This window comes from Canis aureus, chromosome 4 (genome assembly GCF_053574225.1).
Source record: "Canis aureus isolate CA01 chromosome 4, VMU_Caureus_v.1.0, whole genome shotgun sequence".
NCBI lineage: Eukaryota > Metazoa > Chordata > Mammalia > Carnivora > Canidae > Canis > Canis aureus.
In genome coordinates, this window is record NC_135614.1 from 70109671 (window position 1) to 70133698 (window position 24028).

The 24028-nt window shown below is 37.2% G+C and overlaps 1 protein-coding gene across 9 annotated transcripts in view; it reads left to right on the forward strand.

The window, feature by feature from the left end:
* The window catches only part of C6 (complement C6), a 95113-nt gene that overhangs the window by 39779 nt on the left and 31306 nt on the right, over positions 1–24028 (forward strand). For all 9 annotated transcript variants that reach the window (XM_077896097.1, XM_077896098.1, XM_077896099.1 and 6 more), the window contains 4 exons: positions 2908–3055; positions 8661–8799; positions 14630–14830; positions 19887–20127. In XM_077896097.1, coding sequence (XP_077752223.1) covers positions 2908–3055; positions 8661–8799; positions 14630–14830; positions 19887–20127 — 729 coding nt within the window. The remainder of the gene's footprint in view (positions 1–2907; positions 3056–8660; positions 8800–14629; positions 14831–19886; positions 20128–24028) is intronic.

Here is a 24028-nt window from a genome sequence, read left to right on the forward strand (position 1 = left end):
AGAAAGAACCCCTTTATACAATGGATGCTGGATCTATGAAATTTATTACAGAAGGTCTGTTTTGTTTAGGCCAAAAATATTCACAAGTTTGAGAAGCCTTTAGGTACATCAATGGCCCACCCATTCATAAGAAGTGATTTCAGGAAAGCTAGTGGTATAAGGACAGGTGATCTCTAGTTCATCATTAATATAATCCAGCAAGTGATTAAAAAAAAAAAACCTGACTATTGAAATGTGTATGCAATGTATGGTAAGCAGCTGCTACCTTGAGCTCTCTTGGTAACCCCTGCTCTGCTGTTCAGGTCCCTTCACCAGGAATCCTTAGTTCTTCCCATGATCCAGCCATTAAGTGCATGATCCCTGCCACAGATGTGGTTGGCATTCGTTTTGATCAATGCCATGGCCTACTGATTGTTAAATATTTCATTGAAGATTATATACTTGCTTTGCTCTTCTAAAATCAGCCACTATTGCTTTTCAGCCTTTTGGCTAAGACCAAGTGTAAAATCATCCACTAATGCCCCTCTCAAAAGAAATAAAAGCTTGTATGGACTCAATAGGATGCCTGGCTCTCAATTAGCAAAGAACTATTTATCCTAAAGTGAGTTTCCCTCTTCCCTTTCCTCCCTCATGATTGCTGTTCGAGTCCCTCAAGACTAAATATATGATTTTAATGCACATGTGGATCTTTGAGAATTACCCACAAGACTAATAATCCCAACTCACACTATACCAATTCCTCTCTCAAACTCCTAATTTTAAGCATAAAGACAAGAGAAGCTGTAGCTTGTTATACATATACTACACCATCGCAGTAACACAAATGTTCAAGTAAATAGGAAAAACATGTACGATTTCTAAGTGATACATATATCCAGGTATAAGTATATATATATGCATGCATTGGCTAAAGCATGCTGACTTCTGCAAATCCTGCACTATCCAAACTGCCCTTCACCTTTCCCATTCCTTCTTTGGTATGGGATATATTTATGGCTTACAATATCTCTCCCCTTGTGTTTCCTATTCTATTGAGTTTCTGTGGCCTGGAACCATTCTCAGCTGTGCCCTATCTGACCTCTATCACTCCTGCCACCCAATCCTAAACATCACTCAAAAGAAGTCCTCTGGATTTCATCCCTACCCTTGCTAATCACTCCTTCAATATCCCCAGAAGTACCAAATGAATAGAATTTCTTATATTCATACACAACTGTTTCCTTGCTCACAAAGCTAGGCTAATGAGAACGATACCCTGCACGTATGTCCCTACCTCTGCCTGATAAAATGGGATTTCTTTTTTTTTTTTTTTTTTTAGTGTAACCATATCAGAAATTAGATTTGCTCAAATTTAAAAGGGTGAGTTTCAAAACTTTTTAAAAATGTAATATTTGTTCTTTTTTTCCTTTGGAAAAAGCATCTCTATTTCAAACTAAATTACATACTCATTTCTGCCCTAAAAAAAGCAAACAAACAAAACACTAGAGATGTGCTATTTTAAAAACAAACCATCTTTCAGGTAATATCTTGGGACTCGCAGACATCCAGTTCCCTTAATATATTCAGTCTTGTTTGATTATGGTGCTCACAACTATAATTCTTTATAATTATGGTCCAGATACAATACAAAATTTTGAATAATCAGAGAAAGAGACTTAATTACTTCCATTTTTCGCTACCTTCTTATTGAAGATTATTTACCAAAAGAGTTGAAACTAAGTGTTTTCTGGAAAACTTTCTATTAATAAAAAAATTTAATTCAACAGAATACCAAATTTCCCCAAGCATTTCAGTTAGTCAAAATAGTTATGCATAGGGGATCCCTGGGTGGCTCAGCAGTTTAGTGCTTGCCTTCGGCCCAGGGTGTGATCCTGGAGTCCCGGGATCGAGTCCCACATCAGGCTCCCTGCATGGAGCCTGCTTCTTCCTCTGCCTGTGTCCCTGCCTCTCTCTCTCTCTCATGAATAAATAAATAAAATCTTAAAAAAATAGTTATGCATAGCTGCAGTGAGATGCTGATTACAACTTAATTAATCAGATGATCTTGAGTAAAACATTTAATTCAATCTCATTGTCAGTGAGACCTGTACATAATCGTATAGATGCCAGCATCCCTGATTATAGACAAGAGGCTGAGGGACAGGAGAGGGGCTGTCTTGTACATAAGCCATTTCAATTTCTGTAACAGATTAATATACACTGATTCTAAGGATCCTTATGAAATTCAGGAAATTTAAAAAGGAAGGGAATTATCTAAGTAAATGGAGTTTGTACTATTTTGTAAATTCACTCACTTAACCTGCTACTTAACCCTGTAGTACCTAGTGGTTTAAAGAATTGCTTTTTTAACTTGTTCAAAAAACAATTAGATATAATAAATTTTATGTTCTTGAACATAAGATAAAAAAATCACATAGCATGGCTCTTATATGTCTGGCTTCTTTCACTCAACATAAAATTTTAGAGATACAGTGATATTATCATGTGTATCTGTGTGTGTGTGTGTGTATATATATATATATATATATATATTAAATTATAGGGTTTTCTAAAAAATAAGAATAGTGACCTTGAGTTTGTTGTTCTGAATCAAAACAAAAGCCTGAACGTACAGAACATGGTTTCTGCAGCAAGCTCACTGTCATGGGATTGGGATTCTAGAATTACTTCTCTTATTAAGACAATCAGCCCAATGGTAACTAAATTCTACAGTACTCTTGTAATCCTACAAAAATAAGGGGAAAATATCAGTTTGGTATCCATTTCCATATTTCCTAAATCTGTATCAAAAATAGTGAAAATTTTCCTCACAACTCTCCCTTGAAATTTAAAGCACTCACTTGTTTCAAAGCAATAAATATCTTAAATAATCACGTGTTGTTAACGTCATTTGCTTTTCTTGACCAGGCCGCTGCATTGCCAACAAGTTAGAATGCAACGGAGAAAATGACTGTGGGGACAATTCGGATGAAAGGAACTGCGGGAGAGCAAAAGCAGTGTGCCCGGGGAAGCGGCAGTGGAATCCCATCCCCAGCGTACAGCTGATGGGCGCTGGGTTTGTAATTATTGTCTTTTCACCCTTTGAAGGAGTAAAGGAATCTCAGGAGGAATGAGTGGAAGTAGCAGTGAAGCAATGAGACACATGATTGTCCACCTTCCTCATTAACCTCTTATGACTCCCACCAGCCCTGTCTCCCACATGAGGTGGCCCTGCTCTGGCATTATGTGGCCATGATCCTCACTGCTGCAGTATAGAAGAATTTAGCATCTTCACACTTAGCCTCTACCAGCCAATGCTTCCTAACCATGGTTTGTTTCCATTCTCATCTATCCTTCTGACAGTTCTGGAGTGAATCAGGGTGGATTCCTGGGGCTAGGTCTTGATTGGGTGAGTAACCAATTAGAAATACACTTTCCCCATCTGTATGTTGGATGACTACAAACTGCTTTGAAGTTCTGTCCTAAGAATTCCTAATTAGAGTTTATTTCAGTAAGAGTGCTTTAATATCATCTTATCAATGTACAGACATGGTTTCTTTCTTTTCTTTTCCCTGGAAAAAAACCTCCGCCCCAAACTCCCACTGATAATGGAGAAGAGGGTATGAGGAAAGTATGCTTGTGACTGTATTGAAACCCAAAACACTAAGGATGGAAAACCAGTCTGCAAGCACGAGAGGCAAAGTCAGAGTCAATGATGGGAGATAAAGACAGCAGGAAAGGAATGAGGCAAACATGAAAAAAAAAAAAAAAAAACGGGAGGTGATAAAAAAATAATAATAATGGTAAGAAAAGTAAGAGGGTAAGAGGTCAGCTGAACCTGGCTAAGGTATCCAAACCTTCTCTCACATGGACCATGCAGTGCATGGGTAGTTCAGGACCAGATGCATTACCATCTGGTCTACTTGCTCAGCTTATAGATTAGGAAACTAAGATGCACAAAGGTTAAATAACCTGTCCTACCAACCAGTAAGTGGTGAAACCAGAATTCAAATCCAGATTTCAAAACCCAGGTGATTTCCACCATTACATTCTGATTTAGGACAATATCCACCTTAAGAATGAGAACATACTGGAGGAAACGTCAGTAAACCATGCAAACCTCCTTCCAGTCTTTAAATAGTGCTCAGGAATTCTAACATTCTTATTTTAGGTCATGAGGACACTGGAGATTTGGCAAAGGATTCTACATTCATTAAACTGCGCCAATGTCTTAGAAAATCTCAGGAAATATAAGAGAAGTCAATGAAAAGAGAACTAAGCCTTAGTTGGAAGCATAAGAAAATCAGTAAAGATAATCTCCTGTACTCTCTTGATCCCATGATAAAGAATTCTCCTATCAATTTTTGGCCAGAAAGCAAATAGTTTGCTATAGGCTTTTGCTGCTTTGTATTGGGCTCTATTTCTAAGTCTTCACTTATGCTGCCAGACCTGCATAATATGAAACCTTGAGGCACCAAAGATGAACAGCAGCAGTTACAAATACAACCTCACTTAATTAGAACAAAAACCAGAAGCTATTGAACCAAACTCTGATAGCAGTAAAATGGAGCCACTATGAGTCTGGAGGTGGGGGAGCCAGGTCCTAGAACTAGTTCTGCATTAGCTCACTTACATCATAACTAAGTTATCGAACATTTCTGAGCTGCAATTTCCTCATGTATACATCAGATGACTACAAACTGGTTTCACATTCTGTCCTAAGAATTCCTAATTAGTGTTGATTTCAATGAGAGTGTTTCAACAACATCTTCTTACCAACGTACAGAAATGGTTTTCTTCTTTTCCTTTCCCTGGAAGAAAACCTCAGCCCAAAAGTCCTACTGATAATCACATTTCCTAATGTTCCAACTGATGAGGGGTGACATTACAAACACCTCTTGCTCAGTTGGTCTAGGCTCTAGAGTTACAGATGGGGAGGACCACATGCTATGTGTACTTTGGCAGAAGGACCATGTGGCCCTCTGCCAACCAGAGCTGTTATCCCAAGGTTTCTCAGAAATGAGCAAAACCTGCTGGCTCAGGGACAGCCAGTCCTCTCCTCGCCTCTCCAGGGACCAAGAATTTTAAGAGCTGCTTACTGGAATCTCTTTCTTATCTGTTGGCCTTAGAATCTCTGCCCCCTCTCTAGCACATTTCTACCTAAAAAAGGTAGCCTCCTGGGTAGCTGTACCTGTTTTTAAGTAGCATCTCTCCAAGAAAGAATTTAACAAGACATACCAACGTTCCTACATTGCCAGCACCAGTCACCAAGTCTTAAATCTAAAGCAAGAATTGGGCAATAATAGCATGCTATTCATTTTTTCTCAGGTTCGACCAAGGTACAAATGCATACACACACATATACATACAGGCACACACATGCAGATTTATATATGTGTGTAATTTGTTATTAAATTTTGAAAGTATAAAATATGACACTTAAGGCCAAATTAGATAAAAACACTTTAAAACTTAAAATATGAAAGACCATATAATATATTTGAAAGACCAAACTATTTAGTCAACTTAAATACCACAGAAGGGAGGAGAAAGAATAAAGCTGAAAATCACTATGTAGTTGACTTAACACCTAAAAGACTCCTTGGGCATGTCCTAATAGAGCTATCTCCAGAAAACTACCTTCTAGCTCTTTGTTACCTTCATAAATTCCTCATGACCCATGAGCCATTTTTCCCCAGCCCTTTCTTGTTTGTGACAAACTCATAAGTACATTGTATAAAACAGTGTAAGGTCAACAGTTCTTTTATCTCATTGATCCCTCTCAACTCCGAAAACAAAAATGAATGAGTCTTAAAACACCTGCGTTTGTCTTGCTACCATGAGTAGTTTGGAAAGTTTTTCCCAGACCAACTCCTCATACTTTCTCCCTCAAAATACCCATTGATGCAAATTCAAATACGGATGAGAACAAACCTCAAATTGTGCTTGCAGCTATTGGAGTATGAGGTGCATTTTACAAAAGCCACAGGAACCACACCTTTTTTAAAAACAGCTTTATTGAGGTATAATTCACTACCAGTTCTCCTGCTCTGTACCTCTTCTCCTCTCACACGACCACCCTTGTCGCCATGCTCTGACCAGAAGTGCGGGGGTTTTCCAAGTCAATCTCTGAGACACCAATTGGGTGTCCTATAGTTTGATTCAACTCTGACACCATGTACCTAAGGGTAGTGTCAGATGTCACAGGTGAAGGGCTCAGTCCCACAACCCAGCTTCCTCAGATGCTAATCACCAGCCCAAATTATCACCTGTGACTCTGATACCTAGGAGGTTTTCAGGACCCCCTCCTCTTTGATTAATTTGCTAGAATGGCTCACAGAACTCAGTAAAACAATTTACTTACTGGTTGTTAAAAGACAAAATTCAACTAAGTGAAGATTTAATTGGCTTTTTCTAATGATTCGCGTCAGGCAGCCTTCCATCTAGCAGATAGAAAAGAGCTCCAAGGAGCTCTACAAAAATGGAAAACATTTATGGGCAGAAGGAAGCAGAGCAAGGAAGTTTCTGCCAAGAGTGGATTATTTCAGGCAAGGTCACCTTCCTTTGAGGGAAAGCAGGAGTCAGTCAGGCAGATTAGCTCACTAGTGCTGACCAAGTATTCGACATTGCTGGTTAAAGCTCACATTCTTGGGAGAGGCGATAAAGAACTGCAATTAGGTTAGGCATTAAGGCTTGGTTTGCTGACATGAAGCTTAGCCCAAGTGACTCCTTTTGTTGTTTCTTTTTTAAAACACTGTTTACCAGTTTATTATAAAACAATATTAAAAAAAAATACAGATGTCCAGTTGGGAGAGATATGCAAGGTAAGCTGTGTGGGAAGGGGCACAGAGCTTCCATGACTCGCCTCCTCCCAGGTACTCCATTCTCTCAGTACTTTCCATGTATTTAACGGAAGTAATCTGAACCTCACAGTTGTCAGATTTTTATGGAGTCTCCATCATGTAGGCCTGATTGATCATTGACTCCATTTCTAGTCCCTCTCCCCTCTCTGGAGATTGGAAATAAGGCTGAATATATTCCAAGCTTCTAAACATGGGTTGGTCTTTCTGGTGGCCATCCCCCACCCAGGAGCCTACCAAGAGTCACCTTATTAGAACACAAGACACTCCTATCACCGAGGAAATTCCAAGGGGTTTAGGAGCTCTGTGTCAAAAACTGGGGTCAAAGATCAAATATTAGAACAAAAGATGTTCTTAGTGCTCTTACTACGTAGGAAGCTACAAGGATTTTAGGGGCTCTGTGCCAGAAGCTGGGGGCACAGATCATTATATATATTTTTTATTATCTCATCACATGTAAGCCAGCATTATCAAGCTTTTTACAAAGGTTTTTTCACAGAATATTTATAAGAATTTGGAAATCTATTGGAGCATCTTGGAGAAGTTTTTTATCTACTATAAAACAATTTCCTGATTTCCATAATTTCTTACATACTTGACTTGTGCTATGGTTATGTCCTTCAGTTTCCTCATTTATAAAATTGGTGAAATATTTGTATCTATATCTACATCACATGGTTATCATAAATATATATTTTTTATGATAGTCACACACAGAGAGAGAGAAAGGCAGAGACATAGGCAGAGGGAGAAGCAAGCCCCATGCACCGGGAGCCCGACGTGGGATTTGATCCCGGGTCTCCAGGATCACGCCCTGGGCCAAAGGCAGGCGCCAAACCGCTGCGCCACCCAGGGATCCCGGTTATCATAAATATTAAATAAATATGACAGTAACATTAGGGGTGCCTGGGTGGCTCAATCATTTAAGCATCTGCCTTTGGCTCAGGTCATGATCCTAGGGTTCTGGGATTGAAACCCACATTGACTCCCTGCTCTGTAGGGAGCCTGCTTCTCTCTCTCCCTCTGCCTGCACTTCCCTCTGCTGTGCTCTCTTTCCCTCTGTCAAATAAATAAATAAAATCTAAAAAAAAATTTTTTTTTAAATAGTAACGTTAAGTGTAGATCAAACAGTGCTTGATACAAGTATATGTATAAATGTATATGTATAAATATATATGTATATTTATTATATTCATATATATATACAGTAAATATGTATATGTATTTACAAATAGTAAATATGTATGTATATTATAAAAATGTATGTAATGTGTGTAAATATACATATAGTAAATATATGTATAAAAATACATAAAGTAAATAGTATGTAGGCATTTATTAAATAAATTTTAAATATTACTACAGTTATTAATAAAAACAATAGTATTATTATAATTTTATTAAAATACTGCTATTACTATTTAATTGTTAACTCTCTCTAAGAATTCCTTTGCTGTATCATACTGAAGGAAGTGAACCCAGAATGGCATTAATCATGTAATAATTTATCTTATAATCTGCTTCCAAAGTTTGCACTGGTTTTGTAAGTCATGAAATAAAAATAAACCTAAATTTTATTTTGTGTTAAAAGCCCAGAACAATTAAGTGAGTGGAATACAAGAAATCTAACAGAAGGGCTAGGTTTTGGCTTCCAACCCTTTCTGCTGCCTCACCATAAACTAGAAAAAAATGGGCTTTTCTTCAAGTCGTTTGTCATGAGTCAAAAATGTCTAAGAAAGGAATTTCTTTCATATAAAAGTATGGTAAATTTTAAAGATTGCTCTACATCTATTGAATTCTTGAAAATTACTTTGTTTGCAGGTTTCATTTTCTAGCAGGAGAGCCCAGAGGAGAGGTCCTTGATAACTCTTTCACTGGAGGAATATGTAAAACTGTCAAAAGCAGTAAAGCAAGTAATCCATACCGAGTTCCGGCCAATTTGGAGAATGTCAACTTTGAGGTATGACAACCTATCATGGCGGCACTCCAATGCTGACAGTGATTATAAGCTAAATTTCCAATGAAAAGTTATTGATGAATGAAACGAGAAAATACAAAGGTAATGAACATTTTAAATCACCCATTCTAGGTTGGTGTTTGATCCTTCCACAACCCAGTGAGGTCAGTGTTGTCATCATCACTTTTACCGATGAAAAAACTAATGTAACCAATTTGTCCATAGTCAAGCAGCGCGTAAGTCATGGATTAGATATTCAAGCTCTGGTTTCCCAAACTCCAGAGTCCGTGCTTTCTCCAGTGAATATTTAGCTGTACCTTCTCCCGCTCAAAATGGTTTGCTTGATTCCAAATTTTCTCCTACCATAGCTAATTCTCTCAGAGAGCCACAATACTTAGACATAAAAGAGTGCCTGGCTTCTTAAAAAAATCAAGATGAAGCTAAATGTCACAGGGGTAGTTCTTCTTACCTTTCTTCCTATTTTATTAGTTGATTTGGTTTTCTCTTTGTTTTCCTCAGTGAAATGAGCAATACTCCCAGATCTAGCCTACTGCCTTATGCATGATAAGTACTCCAAAATTGTTGAACTAAAAGTAAACAATCTATTTCTTTTAAAGTATGATAAGAGAAACAGGAAAGCCAAGATTTTAATGGTAATACCCATGCATAACATTTTGACATGCTAGAGTGAATTTCAGGGGGTCCAGTGATTTCTGAGACTGCTCTCTGGATTCAACAAAAGTCATTCAATCCTTCCTTTAGAAAACCTTTTATATAGATAGATAGATAGATAGATAGATAGATAGATAGATAGATATAGATATATAGATATAGATATAAATACACATAGTTTTCTAATTTGATCAGCTCAATTTAAAGCCATTTAATATGTATTCATGGACAAAGGGAATGCCTTTGGGGCCCAATTGCCTAATTCAAACACCTTCTGGGAGGCTGACCCTGAGGAGTCTGATCTCTGCCTGAAGATAGAAGTGACAAGGGTAACAAGTGACTTCTGACCATGTAAAGAAACTGCCCACCATCTCCCCACAGATCCAGAAGATGCTAATCCCAGAGGGTCCACCACTACCAAGGAAGGTGGAAAAGGTGTCACTGGTATGCTAAATAGGAACTCGGATGAGACATTGTTCCAAAAAGATAGTAATTCTGTCAATAATACCATTACTCTTGAGATGTATCGTATTGAATAACCTTTGGAGACAGAGCTAACATGCAAACATTTACATATAATACTGTTATGTTGGAGGATGTCTTCTAGCACTTAAACAATCCATATGCTTACTTTTAAAATACAGTAATCCTCCCCTGCAAATACTGCCTATATTCTCAGCAAGCATCTATTTCATGCAGTTTTACAAGTCACATGTTAAATTAGGCTCATGAGAATGAGGGCAAATTTGTTATCTAAACATTTTATACTTAGAGTTTTGAAAGTATTTTGCATGTATTGTTTTACTCAATTCCCATAATATCCTTCCCAGAAAAATAGAAGATTGTTTATATCTGTTGTACCAGTAGAAGATCCAAGTTAGACAAATTTCTCAGAGTTATGCAACAAGTAAATGGCACATCAGAATTAGAACTCCTGGCTCCTACTGCCCTGCTGCCTGAGCTAGATGAGACCTTGACAGTAATAGCAAGAAAGATATTAACAACCATGCAATACATGCCGGGTTTGAGTACCTTTCATAAACGGTCGTTTAAAAGGTATCATCTGTGAGGTTCACCAATGTTGTGCTAGAGCAAGCTCTTCCAGATTACAAGAGCCAATTGCTGAATTTTTAGGAACTTTGCAAGCTAGTTTATAAACATAGACATCACTAAATATTAAATATGTAGCCTTACAATTAAAATATTAAAAACATAGGTGATAATTACTCAAAATTTATCAACTCTTCATTATTTTGCTACATTTTCCCATCGAGGCTCTTGAGGTTACTTACATCTATTGTATATGTGTTATGAAAATGCTGTATAATAATTTGCTACCATACATCTCTTTCCAAGTTTGAATTAGGAGGTACCACAGAGGTAGCTTGAATCAGCTATGGTAGGGATATATGCACTATAACCAATGGCAAGTGCTATAGTAAATCACAGGTTTTCACCTTCCCAGAGCACTGGTTTTTAAACATTTACCAGCAGACCACTGGACCCACTCACATAACTTGGTAACCCAAGTCTGGATGGCTAGTTACATCAGGAAATACAGTCTAAAAATCCTCATTCAGAATAAAAAAGAGTCCTTTCATTAACAATGTAGATCTAAAATTTGTCAAACCTTAAGAAACTACCTGAGTTGATCTCTAACTATATGTCATTGAGTTTTAGGTAACAGACAACTCCTGAGGAAGGTCAATAACCAGATCCAAGGTCACAAGAGTTTGGTTGATTTTTCAGTGATCTCTGTATTACTTTGCTCAGGCTGTGAGCAGGCAACTGTGCAAATCTAAGCTGTGCTTTACTGAAAACAACAGAGAAGAAATTCAGCAGGCATCTGACTTCCTTTCTCTTATAGTATTGGCGTTCATTAAGATAAATGAAGTAATGGGGTGGCTGGTATGCAAAGATGAGAGAGGCTCCTAAAAGGAAGGGAAGAGAAGGCATTGGATGGGAAGTCAGATTAGAAGACCATAGGAAGAATTCTGCTCCCGGGGGACCCCCAGCCCCTAACTGCTGAGCTCAGTCACCATATGATCCCTGCACCAGGCCCCAGAGTTGTACCACTTACTCAAGAATATTCCTCCTTTTTTCTAGGTGGCACTGCTTTGCTACTGGCTGTGTGCTAAGCATTTGCTGTCAGCAGCAAACTGCAGAATACAGTTACTGCTAGACTTTGATACTTAGCAATGCATTGGCCTACCTAGATGTGGCCTCTTACTGCGCCCCAAAGCCTGAGAACCTTCATATCTCTGCAATCCCTCAAAAATTCCCCAAATCCCGTATGAAATCACAACCTTAGGTCCTACCTCTAAGGCTCACAGCACAGGAAACCAGGTGCCACCTCATCCTTTCCATTCCCCTAGTTCCTCTTACTTCTCCTCTGCTCCTTTCTGCAAACCCACCTCCTTTCTTCAAACACAAAAGTAAAAGTGTTGACACACATTGAATCCTAGGTCATCAGCCCACCGGATCTATAGATGGTGAGGATGGATGGGCTCTGCGATGTATGTAATATATGTAAATGAAGATTAAAACCTCCCCACCCCCCCCACCCCCCCACCCCCCCAGTTTGGTTAACATCTTCCTGGGAAAATCTATGCTTTCAAAAGTTGCCTTGTCATTCTATATTCCCTTTCATGGAACAGCATTCCCATCATCTCTCCAGCCTCCCCGCTCCACCCCAATATCTACTCCCTCAAAGACTTCTGTGAACTTTCCTCCCAAATATCTTGCAAATGCCCCAGTTTCTCTCTACCCAGCCACAGCTCCCCTAGCCTTGGCCATCATCCTGTCTCACTGGGCTCATTTCAACAGTTCTTGCAATGGCTCTCCTTGCCTCCACTTTAGTTAACTATACTTTACTGTGATCTTTACAAAACACAAAAGTGATGGTAACACTTCCACTTTTTCATTCATTCAATTAACATTTTTAAAGAATCTACTATATGCAAAATCTTCCTTTAGAAGTTAATCCAAATACTTTCTCAGGGCCCCCCAAAAGCCCTGGCTCCAGTTTCCCAGTTCAGTCTAATTTTTCATCCCTGCTCCCCATAAACCTGTTCTTCCACCAACTTAATTACATGGCAGATTTTCTCTTAGCTTCTGCCCAGGATACCTTCTGATGAGGGAGCAGAAGGCTAGCTGAGGACAAAGCACAAGCTGACACCCTACAATCCACACTCCCCCCAGGTGGGATCTGTGTGATATTCCTCAGGCACTCCTCACTGCCCTAAGGCTAAGGAAAGGAAAAACAAATGGTTAACTTAAGGAGACCACAATTCTGCAAGACAAGAGCCTCCCTCAGTTTACAGATGTCTTAGTGATTTACACGAACAGAGCATTTTTATCAATAACTGTAGCTTCCAGAAGGAGATGTAGATAAAATTAAATGTCCTTCTAACCTGCAGCCCATTGACAGATACTTGAAGCTGACAGAAAGTACGTTCCTCCACATAGCTCCCAATTGTCTTAATGTTAATGCCTTGCTAGAAGGAAAAACAATCTTAACTTGACAATGGCAAGGCCTCCAGTATCCACTGAGTCTTTAACATACGAAAATGCTTTTGAAACCTCCCTTTTCCTTATCTTCTCCCAATTCCCAAGTATATAATCAGCCACCCCTCATAACCCCAGGGGTAGCAGCTCTTCCTACCCAAGGGTCCTGTCCCCGTGCTTTAATAAATCCACCACTTGCATCAAAGATGTCTCAAGAATTCTTTCTTGAGGGCAGCCCCAGTGGCTCAGTGGTTTAGCGCAGCCTTCAGCCTGGGGCAGGATCCAGGAGATCCAGGAGATCCAGGAGATCCAGGAGATCCAGGATAGAGTCCCACGTTGGGTTCCCTGCATGGAGCCTGTTTCTCCCTCTGCCTGTGTCTCTGCCTCTCTCTCTATGTCTCTCATGAATAAATAAATAAAAATCTTAGAAAAAAAATAATTTTTTCTTAGGCTCTGGACCTCACCCCACCAAATCTCACCTACATTCCAAAACTACCAAGCTAGTATCTTTTCCTTTAAGCTGACACATCTTTTCTTGTGTAAAAGCTAATTCATAAAACAAAATATTTATAGTCTGAGCTTTTTAGAGAAATGGTAAAGAAATGGCAGCAGCTATATTTCAATAGGATTGTATTGCTTCATTGCTAACTGAAGAGCTTCATTTTGGGGCCCTTTAAATGCTAACTAGCATGCACTGTATTATCTGAAAGAAGCACTGAACTTTTGACTGCATCTTACTGTTGAGCAAGACTCTTGCAGCTGGGTTATTTTGTCTTTTCTTCACTAATTGTACAAGCTATTTGATTGTGACATGTGGTTTGCCTCACAGTGCATTTTAATACTGAATATTTTAAAACAAGAAATTTTTCCATTGCAAACCCAAGCATCTTCCAACATAAAGTACTCTTAAATCAATTTACTTTGCAACTTCTTCTTCTTTTTTTTTTTTAATCATCTATTGTCTCTTTTTACCAGCATAAGCATAATAGAAATTTAACTTGTACTTGGAAAATTCCTGCTCCACTCCTAGTTCAAGTCAAGTCCCACGGGCTGTGTTTTTCTCCACTTTCCAGACCTAGGCAGTGAAGGCTGATAACCACCCACCAGGCCAAGCCAATTGATTCTTTATCTTCTGTCCCACAGACATAACCAGTAGCGTGCTGATGCTCAACATCTAGGAGGAGGCTAAGTGGGTGGGAATGGAACCAGAGTGAGGAAGGACAGCATTTGTCCTTCCCTTTTCTAGGCCTCAGTTTTGGGGAAGATACCTTCGATTAGATTTCGAAGAGCATCAAATTCCCAAGCCGACTAAAACTAGCCCTTGTTGCTTATTACCCTGTTAAGTCTCAGTTTAGTAGTTTCCTTGGTGAAGGTTTACCTGGTGTGGCCTCTCTGGGTTTTATGGTTATTAATGCCAATCCCATTAGCAGCACAGCACTTCCCACATTGTATTGTCTGTGATTGTTTATTTCCCTAACTAAGCTATTAACTCCCTGAGGGCAGGGAACTAACTTTTCCTTTATTTCTAGCAAAATGGGTCTTCAACAAATATTTATTGAATGCATAAAGGAATGAAGGATCATTGCATTAGTTCTTAACAAGTAGCTCTAATATTTCCTAAATTATGTCTTATTTTATACTGATTTTTCTCCAGGTACAAACTAAAGAAGATGATTTGGAAACAGATTTCTACAAGGACTTAATTTCTCTTACAAAGAATGAAAATCAACAAGGTTTATTTGGGGGCGAAGAGCAGAGCAGTCTTTATATACCAATTTTTTATTCCTCAAAGAAAACTCAAAGCACCACCCATAACTCTGCCTTCAAACAAGCCATTCAAGCCTCCCATAAAAAGGTAATCAAAATGGTTCCAAATCATTTTATTCTTTTTGAAAAATTAACTCCAATTCCAGCAATCATGTAATTAGAACGGGAGAGTTTATTACATCAAACCAGTAAGATTTCTAATGCAAATTTAAATAGATTTACTTTGGGGATCCCTGGGTGGCGCAGCGGTTTAGCGCCTGCCTTTGGCCCAGGGCGCGATCCTGGAGACTCGGGATCGAATCCCACATCGGGCTCCCGGTGCATGGAGCCTGCTTCTCCCTCTGCCTGTGTCTCTGCCTCTCTAGCTCTCTCTGTGTGACTATCATAAATAAATAAAAATTAAAGAAATAAAATAAAAATAAATAAATAGATTTACTTTGTTATATCTGATTTCAAAAGTTATAGAAGTAATACAAATAATGATGCATCTATTTGGCTGTATTTATGGTTGCGGTCTCTCTAAAGTTGTACTTAATGTTTCAGATGTATATTTTATAAACCACATGTAACAGAACTTTGCTTTTTTTTTTTCTTAAGATTTTATTTATTTATTCATGAGAGACAGAGAGACAGAGAGAGAGAGAGGCAGAGAGACAGATTGAGTGGTAGACTCCATGTGGGGAGCTCGATGTGGAACTCCATCAGGGACTCCAGGATCACGCCCTGGGCCAAAGGCAGGCGCTAAACCATGGAGCCACCCAGGCGTCCCAGAACTTTGCTTTTTTAACATAATCTGACAGGCCTTTGCTAGGGAAATCCTGCTCTCTTCGATTTAATATACTGAAATAATTGATCATATTTCTTCCGTTTCAAATTTTTCTTACTCATTTTATTTTGTTGCTGTTTCCTATTTTAATTTGCTGTCTTTGTCACATTTCTGTTTATTGCTTTCTGTCCTTTTGGTCATTTTCAAAGTTCTACTAAACTTTTAAATTCTGCTTGTGATTATCTTTCTTTAATTAACACGCATAATTAAACCTATGTTTTCCTTTTATTGCATGAAGTAATATCTATAACCCCCCAAAAGATGTTTAAGTTCCCTACACCCCATCCCCACTATCTCCTTGAGAATGTATCTAGCTTTCTGTTCCCCCACCACTATCATTACAGGCCTCCAAAACGTCAGTTTGGATAGTTCAAAACCTTTGTGTTCTAAGGTATTCATTGGGATTTTTTTGTGTTCATTTTTATATTACATATGTTAATTTTATTTTATTCTGATTCTTCTCTATTTGGGGATTCCTCACATAACACAAGTTCTAAGTTCATAGTATTTTATGTTATATTTTATATATATATATATTGTGTGTGTCTATAAATTTACTCCTTAAATCTTTATATATCTAAAATGCATACATTTCCCCTGAGCAATAAAGGAATATCTGGGCCAAATATAGGAATATTGGACCATAGTCTTCTGTTCTTGATGGTTTGTGGATGTTATTCCACTATCTTCTACTTTTCATTGTTGCATAGGAAAAATCACGTGCAAAGCTGATTTTTTTCCCCTTTACTTCCTCTATCTGGAAATTTATAATTTTTATTGTTGTTAGAATTTAGGTTGTATCTAAGTAATAGATTTCTTCCATTAGTCTTACCAGGAACCAGTGAAACTCCTTCAATATGTAAAGATACATCTTCATCCATCAACCATTCTTCTTCTGTTCCTTTTTCTTTTATTGTTTGTATATTAAAACTCCTGGACGTATTTTTCAACTCTTAAATGATTTAGGAGATAGATTTCTATTAGACATTTTCAGACATTTACAAATGTCTTTTAAAATAGTATCTGTTCCTCACTACAACCACCACTGTATATTATTTGTTTTTTCCGAAGAGATATATGGGAAGACTGAGCCCTGAATCATGGAACCTGAAGGGGGAGGTGAGAAAAGTTACCAACACTGGAACAAAGGGGACCAGCAGCTGGAGGGCACCATTTTAAGGTTCCTCCTATGCGTGTATCATAGTGCCTTTCATATTTTAATTTAGTCATCCATTCATATGCTTACATAAATAAGATATTTTATAGCACTTTATAATTTTCCTAGGCATTTCATTTATCTTCAAAAGAACTCTAAGGGAATCAGAGTAGATCTTTTTAATATTTTACAGAGGAGTAAATTAGTCCATATATTTATTTTTAACTCAAGAAATATTTATCAGATATCTACCATGTGTCAAGTTTTCTTTTTATCACATGAAGTAATAGGTAGCCTAGTATCCCTCAGACTTACCAAATTATATTCTTTTTTCCTTTAAGTTTTTATTTTAATTCCAGTTAGTTAACATACAGTGTCATATTCGTCTCAAGTATACAATATAGTGATACAACAATCCATACATCACCTGGTGTTCATCATAAGTGTACTCCTTAATTCCCATCACCTATTTTACTCATGCCCCCTCTGCCCCCACTCAACCATAAGTTTTTTCTATATAATTAAGAGTCTGGTTTTTGATCTCTCTCTCTTTTTCTCTTTGCTCATTTGTCTTGTTTCTTAAATTTCACATATGAAATCATATGATATTTGTCTTTCTCTGACTGACTTACTTCACTTAGAGTTATACTCTTCTAGCATATTCCGCATCATTGCAAATAGCAAGATTTCATCCTTTTTTATGGTTGAGCAATACCAATTATATTCTTTTTTTTCTTCCAAGATTGTATTTAAATTCAAGTTAGTTAACATTTAGTATAGTATTGGTTTCAAGAGTAAAATATAATGAGTCATCACTGACATGTAATACCTAGTACTCATCACAACACATGCCCTCCTTAATGCCCATCACCCATTTAGCCCATCCCCCCATGCTTAAAACAAGTTAGAATCAGAATTACTAGGAAGTAAAAATATATCCCGCGGCCCGTCTCTTAACTTACTGATTCAGAATATCTGGGATTGGTCATGTGATTCTGGCTTTCTTTTTTTTAAGTCCCCCAGCTCACTCTAATATCATATCCAGGATTGGAAACAACTGCTTTAAAATATAGTTCATGATAAACAGGGAAACGGAGATGTTGAAAGGGACATAGATATATACATCAGTCTCAACATTAAGATTTGCTTCACAGAATTGGTTTATAAATGTTTCAGACATGCTAGAGAACACTTGTAAAACCCTTATCTGTGGATAAACGGTTGTTATTGATCCTCTATAGTCTGCCCCAAAGTGGAAACATTTTAGGCTATTCATATTATCTGTTGGAACTTATGAAATTGCTGATATACAACCATTTTTGACTTACAAAATTGTCAACTTCATCGAGGTCAACCCAACATCTTTGATTAGACTCCACAAAAATAAGGAATCTCAGGTTAAGTAGAAAATGCTACTATAACCTCTCTTAGTCTTCAAATAATGAAAACAAGTCACTACACACTTGAAAATCAATCCAAGCCCTTCAGTGGAGCTTAATGCTTTATTTATTTAATACATAATTTTCAGATCTGACTAAACATTTGTTGTGCAAATATTCTGTTTCAAAGACTAGTTGTCTTAGTAAGATTCAGTGCTTTTCTGAATTACTTTTTGAAGCTGAACCCACAAAAAGATGATGAAAATAAAGCAAGTTTTCTCAGAATATAAAAACAGATCATACATGGTTAATAACCTACTGCCATGTCATTTTTTAGTCTTATTTTCCCAGCATGAGTGCATGTACTTCATAAGTGTGTGTACTTGTGCTGAGTTGAGTTTCACTTGTATTTTTTACAATATAAATACAAAGTTTTGCTTGTATTTTTTACAATTTAGTTTGTAGAGCAACCTGGAAATTTTGGGCTATGCATTTCAATGCCCGTGTCTGCATGGACAGTTCAGATACTCTGGAAGTGAGTGTACTTCTTACTAAAAACAGAATGTCCCCCCAAACTTCCAAAGCCATGGTTCTATGACAAAATTCAAGTATTAAACTTGAAAAAGAATTAATGAACACTGAAAATGTAAGCTCCTCAAAAGGATAAACTTTGTCTATCTTGTGCGTTCCTGTGTCCATAGCATCTGAGGTAGCTGAGCGATAAATGTGTTAAAGGCAGGAAGAGGGCAGGGTTGGAAAAGGGTAGGGGAGAGAGAGGGAAGAGAGTGAATGGTGACTCTTTTTCAATCCTTGTGATTGTTTCTTTTCTTTTGTGTTAGCAGCCATTTTATCCCATAATTATAGCACACAGGAAAATAGCTATTTAATAATTTATAGCTGTGATAAATTTCTTTTGCTAAAATATGCTTCTCTCTCTGCTATTACTCAAACACTACAGTTTGCTAAAATTGAGAGGTAAAGTATATAAAAATTTTTAAAAAGTACTGTACATATGGATACACTCATAAAACTCAGTGAGTATATAGAAGGACAATTTAATGGAACAAGATTTGGGTACAATACCAACCACCAAATCATAAATTAACCAGACATAACAAGAAATGATTAAAAAAAAAACCCTCAAACAAATATTTCTGTTTATGCTTAGAGGAGAAAGAATATAAATAATTTTGTTTAGTTTTAAACCTAAGTAATTCTGAATCATAGCATTTTAGAGTTGAAAGGGATGTGGTATGTGACCCAATGCACTCATCTGTGCACCTGGTCACATTTCACAGACTCCTGGGGACTCAGAAATGTAAACACCTTTTCCCAGTTAGGAACAGAGCTGTGACTTGAATCTCAGTTGCAAACTTCCAATTAAAACTTTATGCAGTCCTTTTCCAAGGTTTCCTGTTAGCAAGGATTTCTAAATAAACACTCAGTAGGGACACAACCATGATTGACAATCAAGAGTGAAAGATTTACTTTTCTGATAATTGATTAGTTTTTGGTAGATCTGTCTACCAAACCTATGCCTCAGCCACAGAGTTTACATTACTGAGATAATCTCATTTGTTCAGGACTTTGAGGAAATAAAATGAAAATTCTAATTTTGTGTGTGAGCACGTGCCATAGAGAGTTAAAGTTGTTAGTGTGCTATGGTTGGGATGAAGCTAGTGATAAATAGATAACATTTAAATGCTTGACACTTCAAGCTTTCATTACCTTTAATTATCTTGTTTTCTTTTTTTTTTCCCCCTCTTTTCTCCTCTCCATTTAGGATTCTAGTTTTACTAGGATCCATAAAGTGATAGAAGTTTTAAACTTCACAATGAAAACTAAAGATCTGCAGCTTTCTGACGTCTTTTTGAAAGCACTTAACCACCTGCCTCTAGAATACAACTTTGCCTTGTATAGCCGGATATTCGATGACTTTGGAACTCACTATTATACCTCTGGCTCCCTGGGTGGTGTGTATGACCTCCTCTACCAATATAGTGCTGAGGAACTCAGGAACTCAGGTAGGTTTTCTGCAGTCACCACCCCCTCCCCAACCCATTTTTCTGATTAGATTACATGCAATTCATTTTTCTCTTATTCTATCATTTTAATTCTTCTTTATTGACTTTTAGACTCCACTTTATATCCAAAATGATAGGGAGAACAGCCAAAAGGTACATATTCAAGTAAACAAAAATAGAAAATTAGGACCAAAAAAGAAGAAAAAGTAAATATACTTAACCTCTTTGATTGGACATTAGATTTGTTTCTGTATTTCCTGACATCTAGAAACATCATAAGCTACACTGTAGTGGTAACCTAAAAGACAGATGCATGCTACTATCTCAAGAAAAATGAAATTTGTTCTGGAACTAAACTCTAAAAAATAATTTACCTATAGCAATTTTATAGGAGATAATACATTTTATAGAACAATAATTATAACAAATTTGCTAGTAGTCTTTTTCTTTTAATGATTTTTTAAGTAAAAGCCAAGGGCATAAGATAAAAGAACAGTTAAGGACTTGACTAGGGACTAAATATGGGTTAGATATGCACCAACTGGTGATAAAACTTGAAACCGGATGAGAAGCACTCTTTCAAGGAAAGTTTGCAACTATATGTTTTGGGATATAATTAAGGATTTTTTCTGCTTACATGTGAAATAACAATATAAACCTTGGTTTATAAATAAATCTTGGTTTCTTAACTATTAACTTAAATTGCCAATATTAGTTATTATTACAGCTTAAGCACCTTGGATAAATTTGCTTTCAGACTCCTTTTGTGAAATGACACAGGGCCCTTGTAATGATTCTATCACGTGTCTCTTAAGGTCACGGTTAGGAAACTGTATGGTAACCAGAACTTAACTAACCAATTGCCCCAGATAAATAAGAATTCTTGATCCTGTAATTTTATACAAAAGAAATCAGGGGGTGCCTGTGTGGTGCAGCCCATTGAGTGGCCAACTCTTGGTTTTGGCTCAGGTTATGATCTCAGGGTCCTGGGATCATGTCCCACGACCAGCTCTGCACTCAGCCTGGAGTCTGCTTCAGGATTCTCTCTCTCTCCTTCTGCCCCTCCCCCCACCTTCTCTCTCTCTCTTTCTCTCTCTCTCCTCTATCATATAAATAAATATATCTTTTAAAAAAAAAAAAAGAAATCAGGAATTTGTTTAAAAAGACAATATCAAGCCAACCCTGGGGTCAACAGAGTATCAGGCCCTCTGTTCTTACATCTCATGATGGCAAATACTAATGGTTAATGTGGCTGCTCTGAGTTATTCCAGACTTTAAGTGACCAGATATCCCTCATGATCTGCTTTCCTAAGAGCAAAGACGGGATAAATGTCTTTGAGAAGGACCCTCAGGAAGAGGGCCCTCCCCCCCAAATTTTTATCTGACAGAGTTACTGAAATCCAAAAGATTTATGCTGTGGTAGGCTTACCATATTGCCTAATTCTTATGTTCCATTTCAGTTATCCTTTCCACTGGAGCATTATTTGTATGATGAATTTGATATTGCTTGCCATGAGAATGCCACGTTAATACTGAGCAAAAATGGTTGGGGGAAATTTCTGGCCCTTGATTGGTTTTTGTCTCACCCCTAGGATGAAATTATTTTGGTCACTTACTGCTGTAGCCCAGAAAATAATTTCTCACTTGATCAACTATATTCATCATGCATTCAGAGCAAAGCCTCTAAAGGCTTAGAGATCAGGTCAGTTAAAGAACTATTTGAATCTTTAATTAACCTTCCAGCATTTTAATGGTTGAAGACCCATGACCAAAATGAAGTGATGAGCTATACTTTCCTACTAAAACATTCTCACCTTCCATCTCTTTCTCTATAGAGGTAGAAACAGATGTATATAATAAGGGAAAGAAAGGGAATGTGAGATATGATAGGAAACTAGAAATATATGACCATATACACTTACATCTTCATATACACACATAATATATATATAAAACATTTATATACACTGTATAATGTGTATATATATGTTCAATTAAATATATTTCTATATTTAATATATGTAATACGTATTCTTATATTCAATAAGTATATATGTATTTATATCTGAGTCACAATAATAATATCGTGCACAGTTTTAATCATGGTTAAGATGAAGCACATCCAGACAGAAATATATTTCAATAAAATGGAATTCTCTGCTGGGTATGCTTACCTGTTTTTGCCTGCTCTCTAGATGAATATATATTCAGGCCTCCTCCTCTTTTTCCATTTCTTCTCCCTTTGTTTAGCCATAAAACTAGAGTATAGGCTTAGTTTTTATTTGCTTTATTCAATAGAATTGTATCCCTTGTCATTAATTTCAAAAACATAACCTGAATATTTCATGGTACCCTTTCTCCCCCAAGAAGAGGAAGACAAAATTAAATTGCTTTTTATTTGCATCCTTCATTTACTCCTCTATTGTTCCATGTCCCATAGTCAATTTAAAACCTTGAATAGAAGTTGACATTGCTTCAGTGTGCTAGGTGAAAAGAATTTCAGAAATATGGTAAAAACATTAAACAATTAAGATATCATAATATGCAAGATAGTAATTTTAAACTCTTTTTGTTGAGAACTCATTTCTTACTCTGAACTGGAAGAGAACAATTATAGCCCCCATCATTTATCTCTATGACATTTTTGACTAACACTGTTGACCTTTGCCCAGTCAGAGTAGCTCAGGATATTTCTGAAATACTTGTCTCTGTGCCACATCAGAGGGACATGCAGGTTTGAGAGGCCAAGTGTTGCATCACTCAGCAACTGGGTAGAGGTCAGGAAGCAAGCTACAGGACATGCAGGGGAAGAAAGGCTTATACAGAAAATCACTGATAAAGCCTTGATATTTTAATCACTGCATGACTGACACCATGGTTCTTATAAGGGATTCATCGTTCAAATCTTTAAACATTCTCTGTTAGCCCTCGGAAAATGAAATTAACCAAGTTGATAGTCAATTAATTATGTTATAGTTAATGAATTGGATGCATAAAATTTAATTTTTACTTATAAATAATAAAAACCTAATGAGAAAATTAAAAAAGGATGGTAACTATGCACTATAGATGCATTAAATTCCTAACATGACCAAAGCATTTGACCGACCTACTTATTAGAACATTACCAGAAGAAAATGACTCATATTTATTCAGCCTCACCAAAAAAGAAACTAGACCTTTTTTTGGGGGGGGGGGTTAAAGATGCATAGTAAACATAAGGACTTCAAACTAAGACTTTTCACTACCAACTTATAATGCATCTCTTCAACTGTGTCAAACTATTGAAAATACTGTGAAGTAGGAAGACCCCAGCCCCTTCTACTTGGCCTCATTTCTCAGTGATCTGTGGGTTTAGAGTTCAGTTTCAGCATCACACCCAAACTGTGCCTCAAGCTCTAAAAACAGTCCTTTGCTGATTGTAATCTACAGCCCTAAATATCGGTATTTGATTAACTACTTTGCTTTGAGGTGCCTAGGAGCAGATAGTAACAACTCTATCTCTCCTGTGCATGTGTTTTGCAAGGCCATCTTTAACTAAACATCAAAAAAACAGAACTCTTATGTCAACCATACTTCAATTTACATAAGTTACATTAAAAACAAAACCAAATCTGGATTCTAACTTTGGTATCTCAGGTGGCAGGTCAGGAGGCTTAGGAAACTGTTAGGAAAAAGGAAACTGATTCTTTTCAAATTACCCCAGATGGGCAGCACCACCTCAGCCTACAAAGAGCCACACCTGTTTCCCTACACTGTGTCCCACTTAATCCCTGATGTCACATCGATTTAGATGTCATTGAGAATACAGGCAAGGATGGTGGTAGAAAAGAGTGACTCAAATGCCAAATTCTTTAACAAATGATGCTTAGAAGTTTGGTAAAAGACAAGAACAATGAAG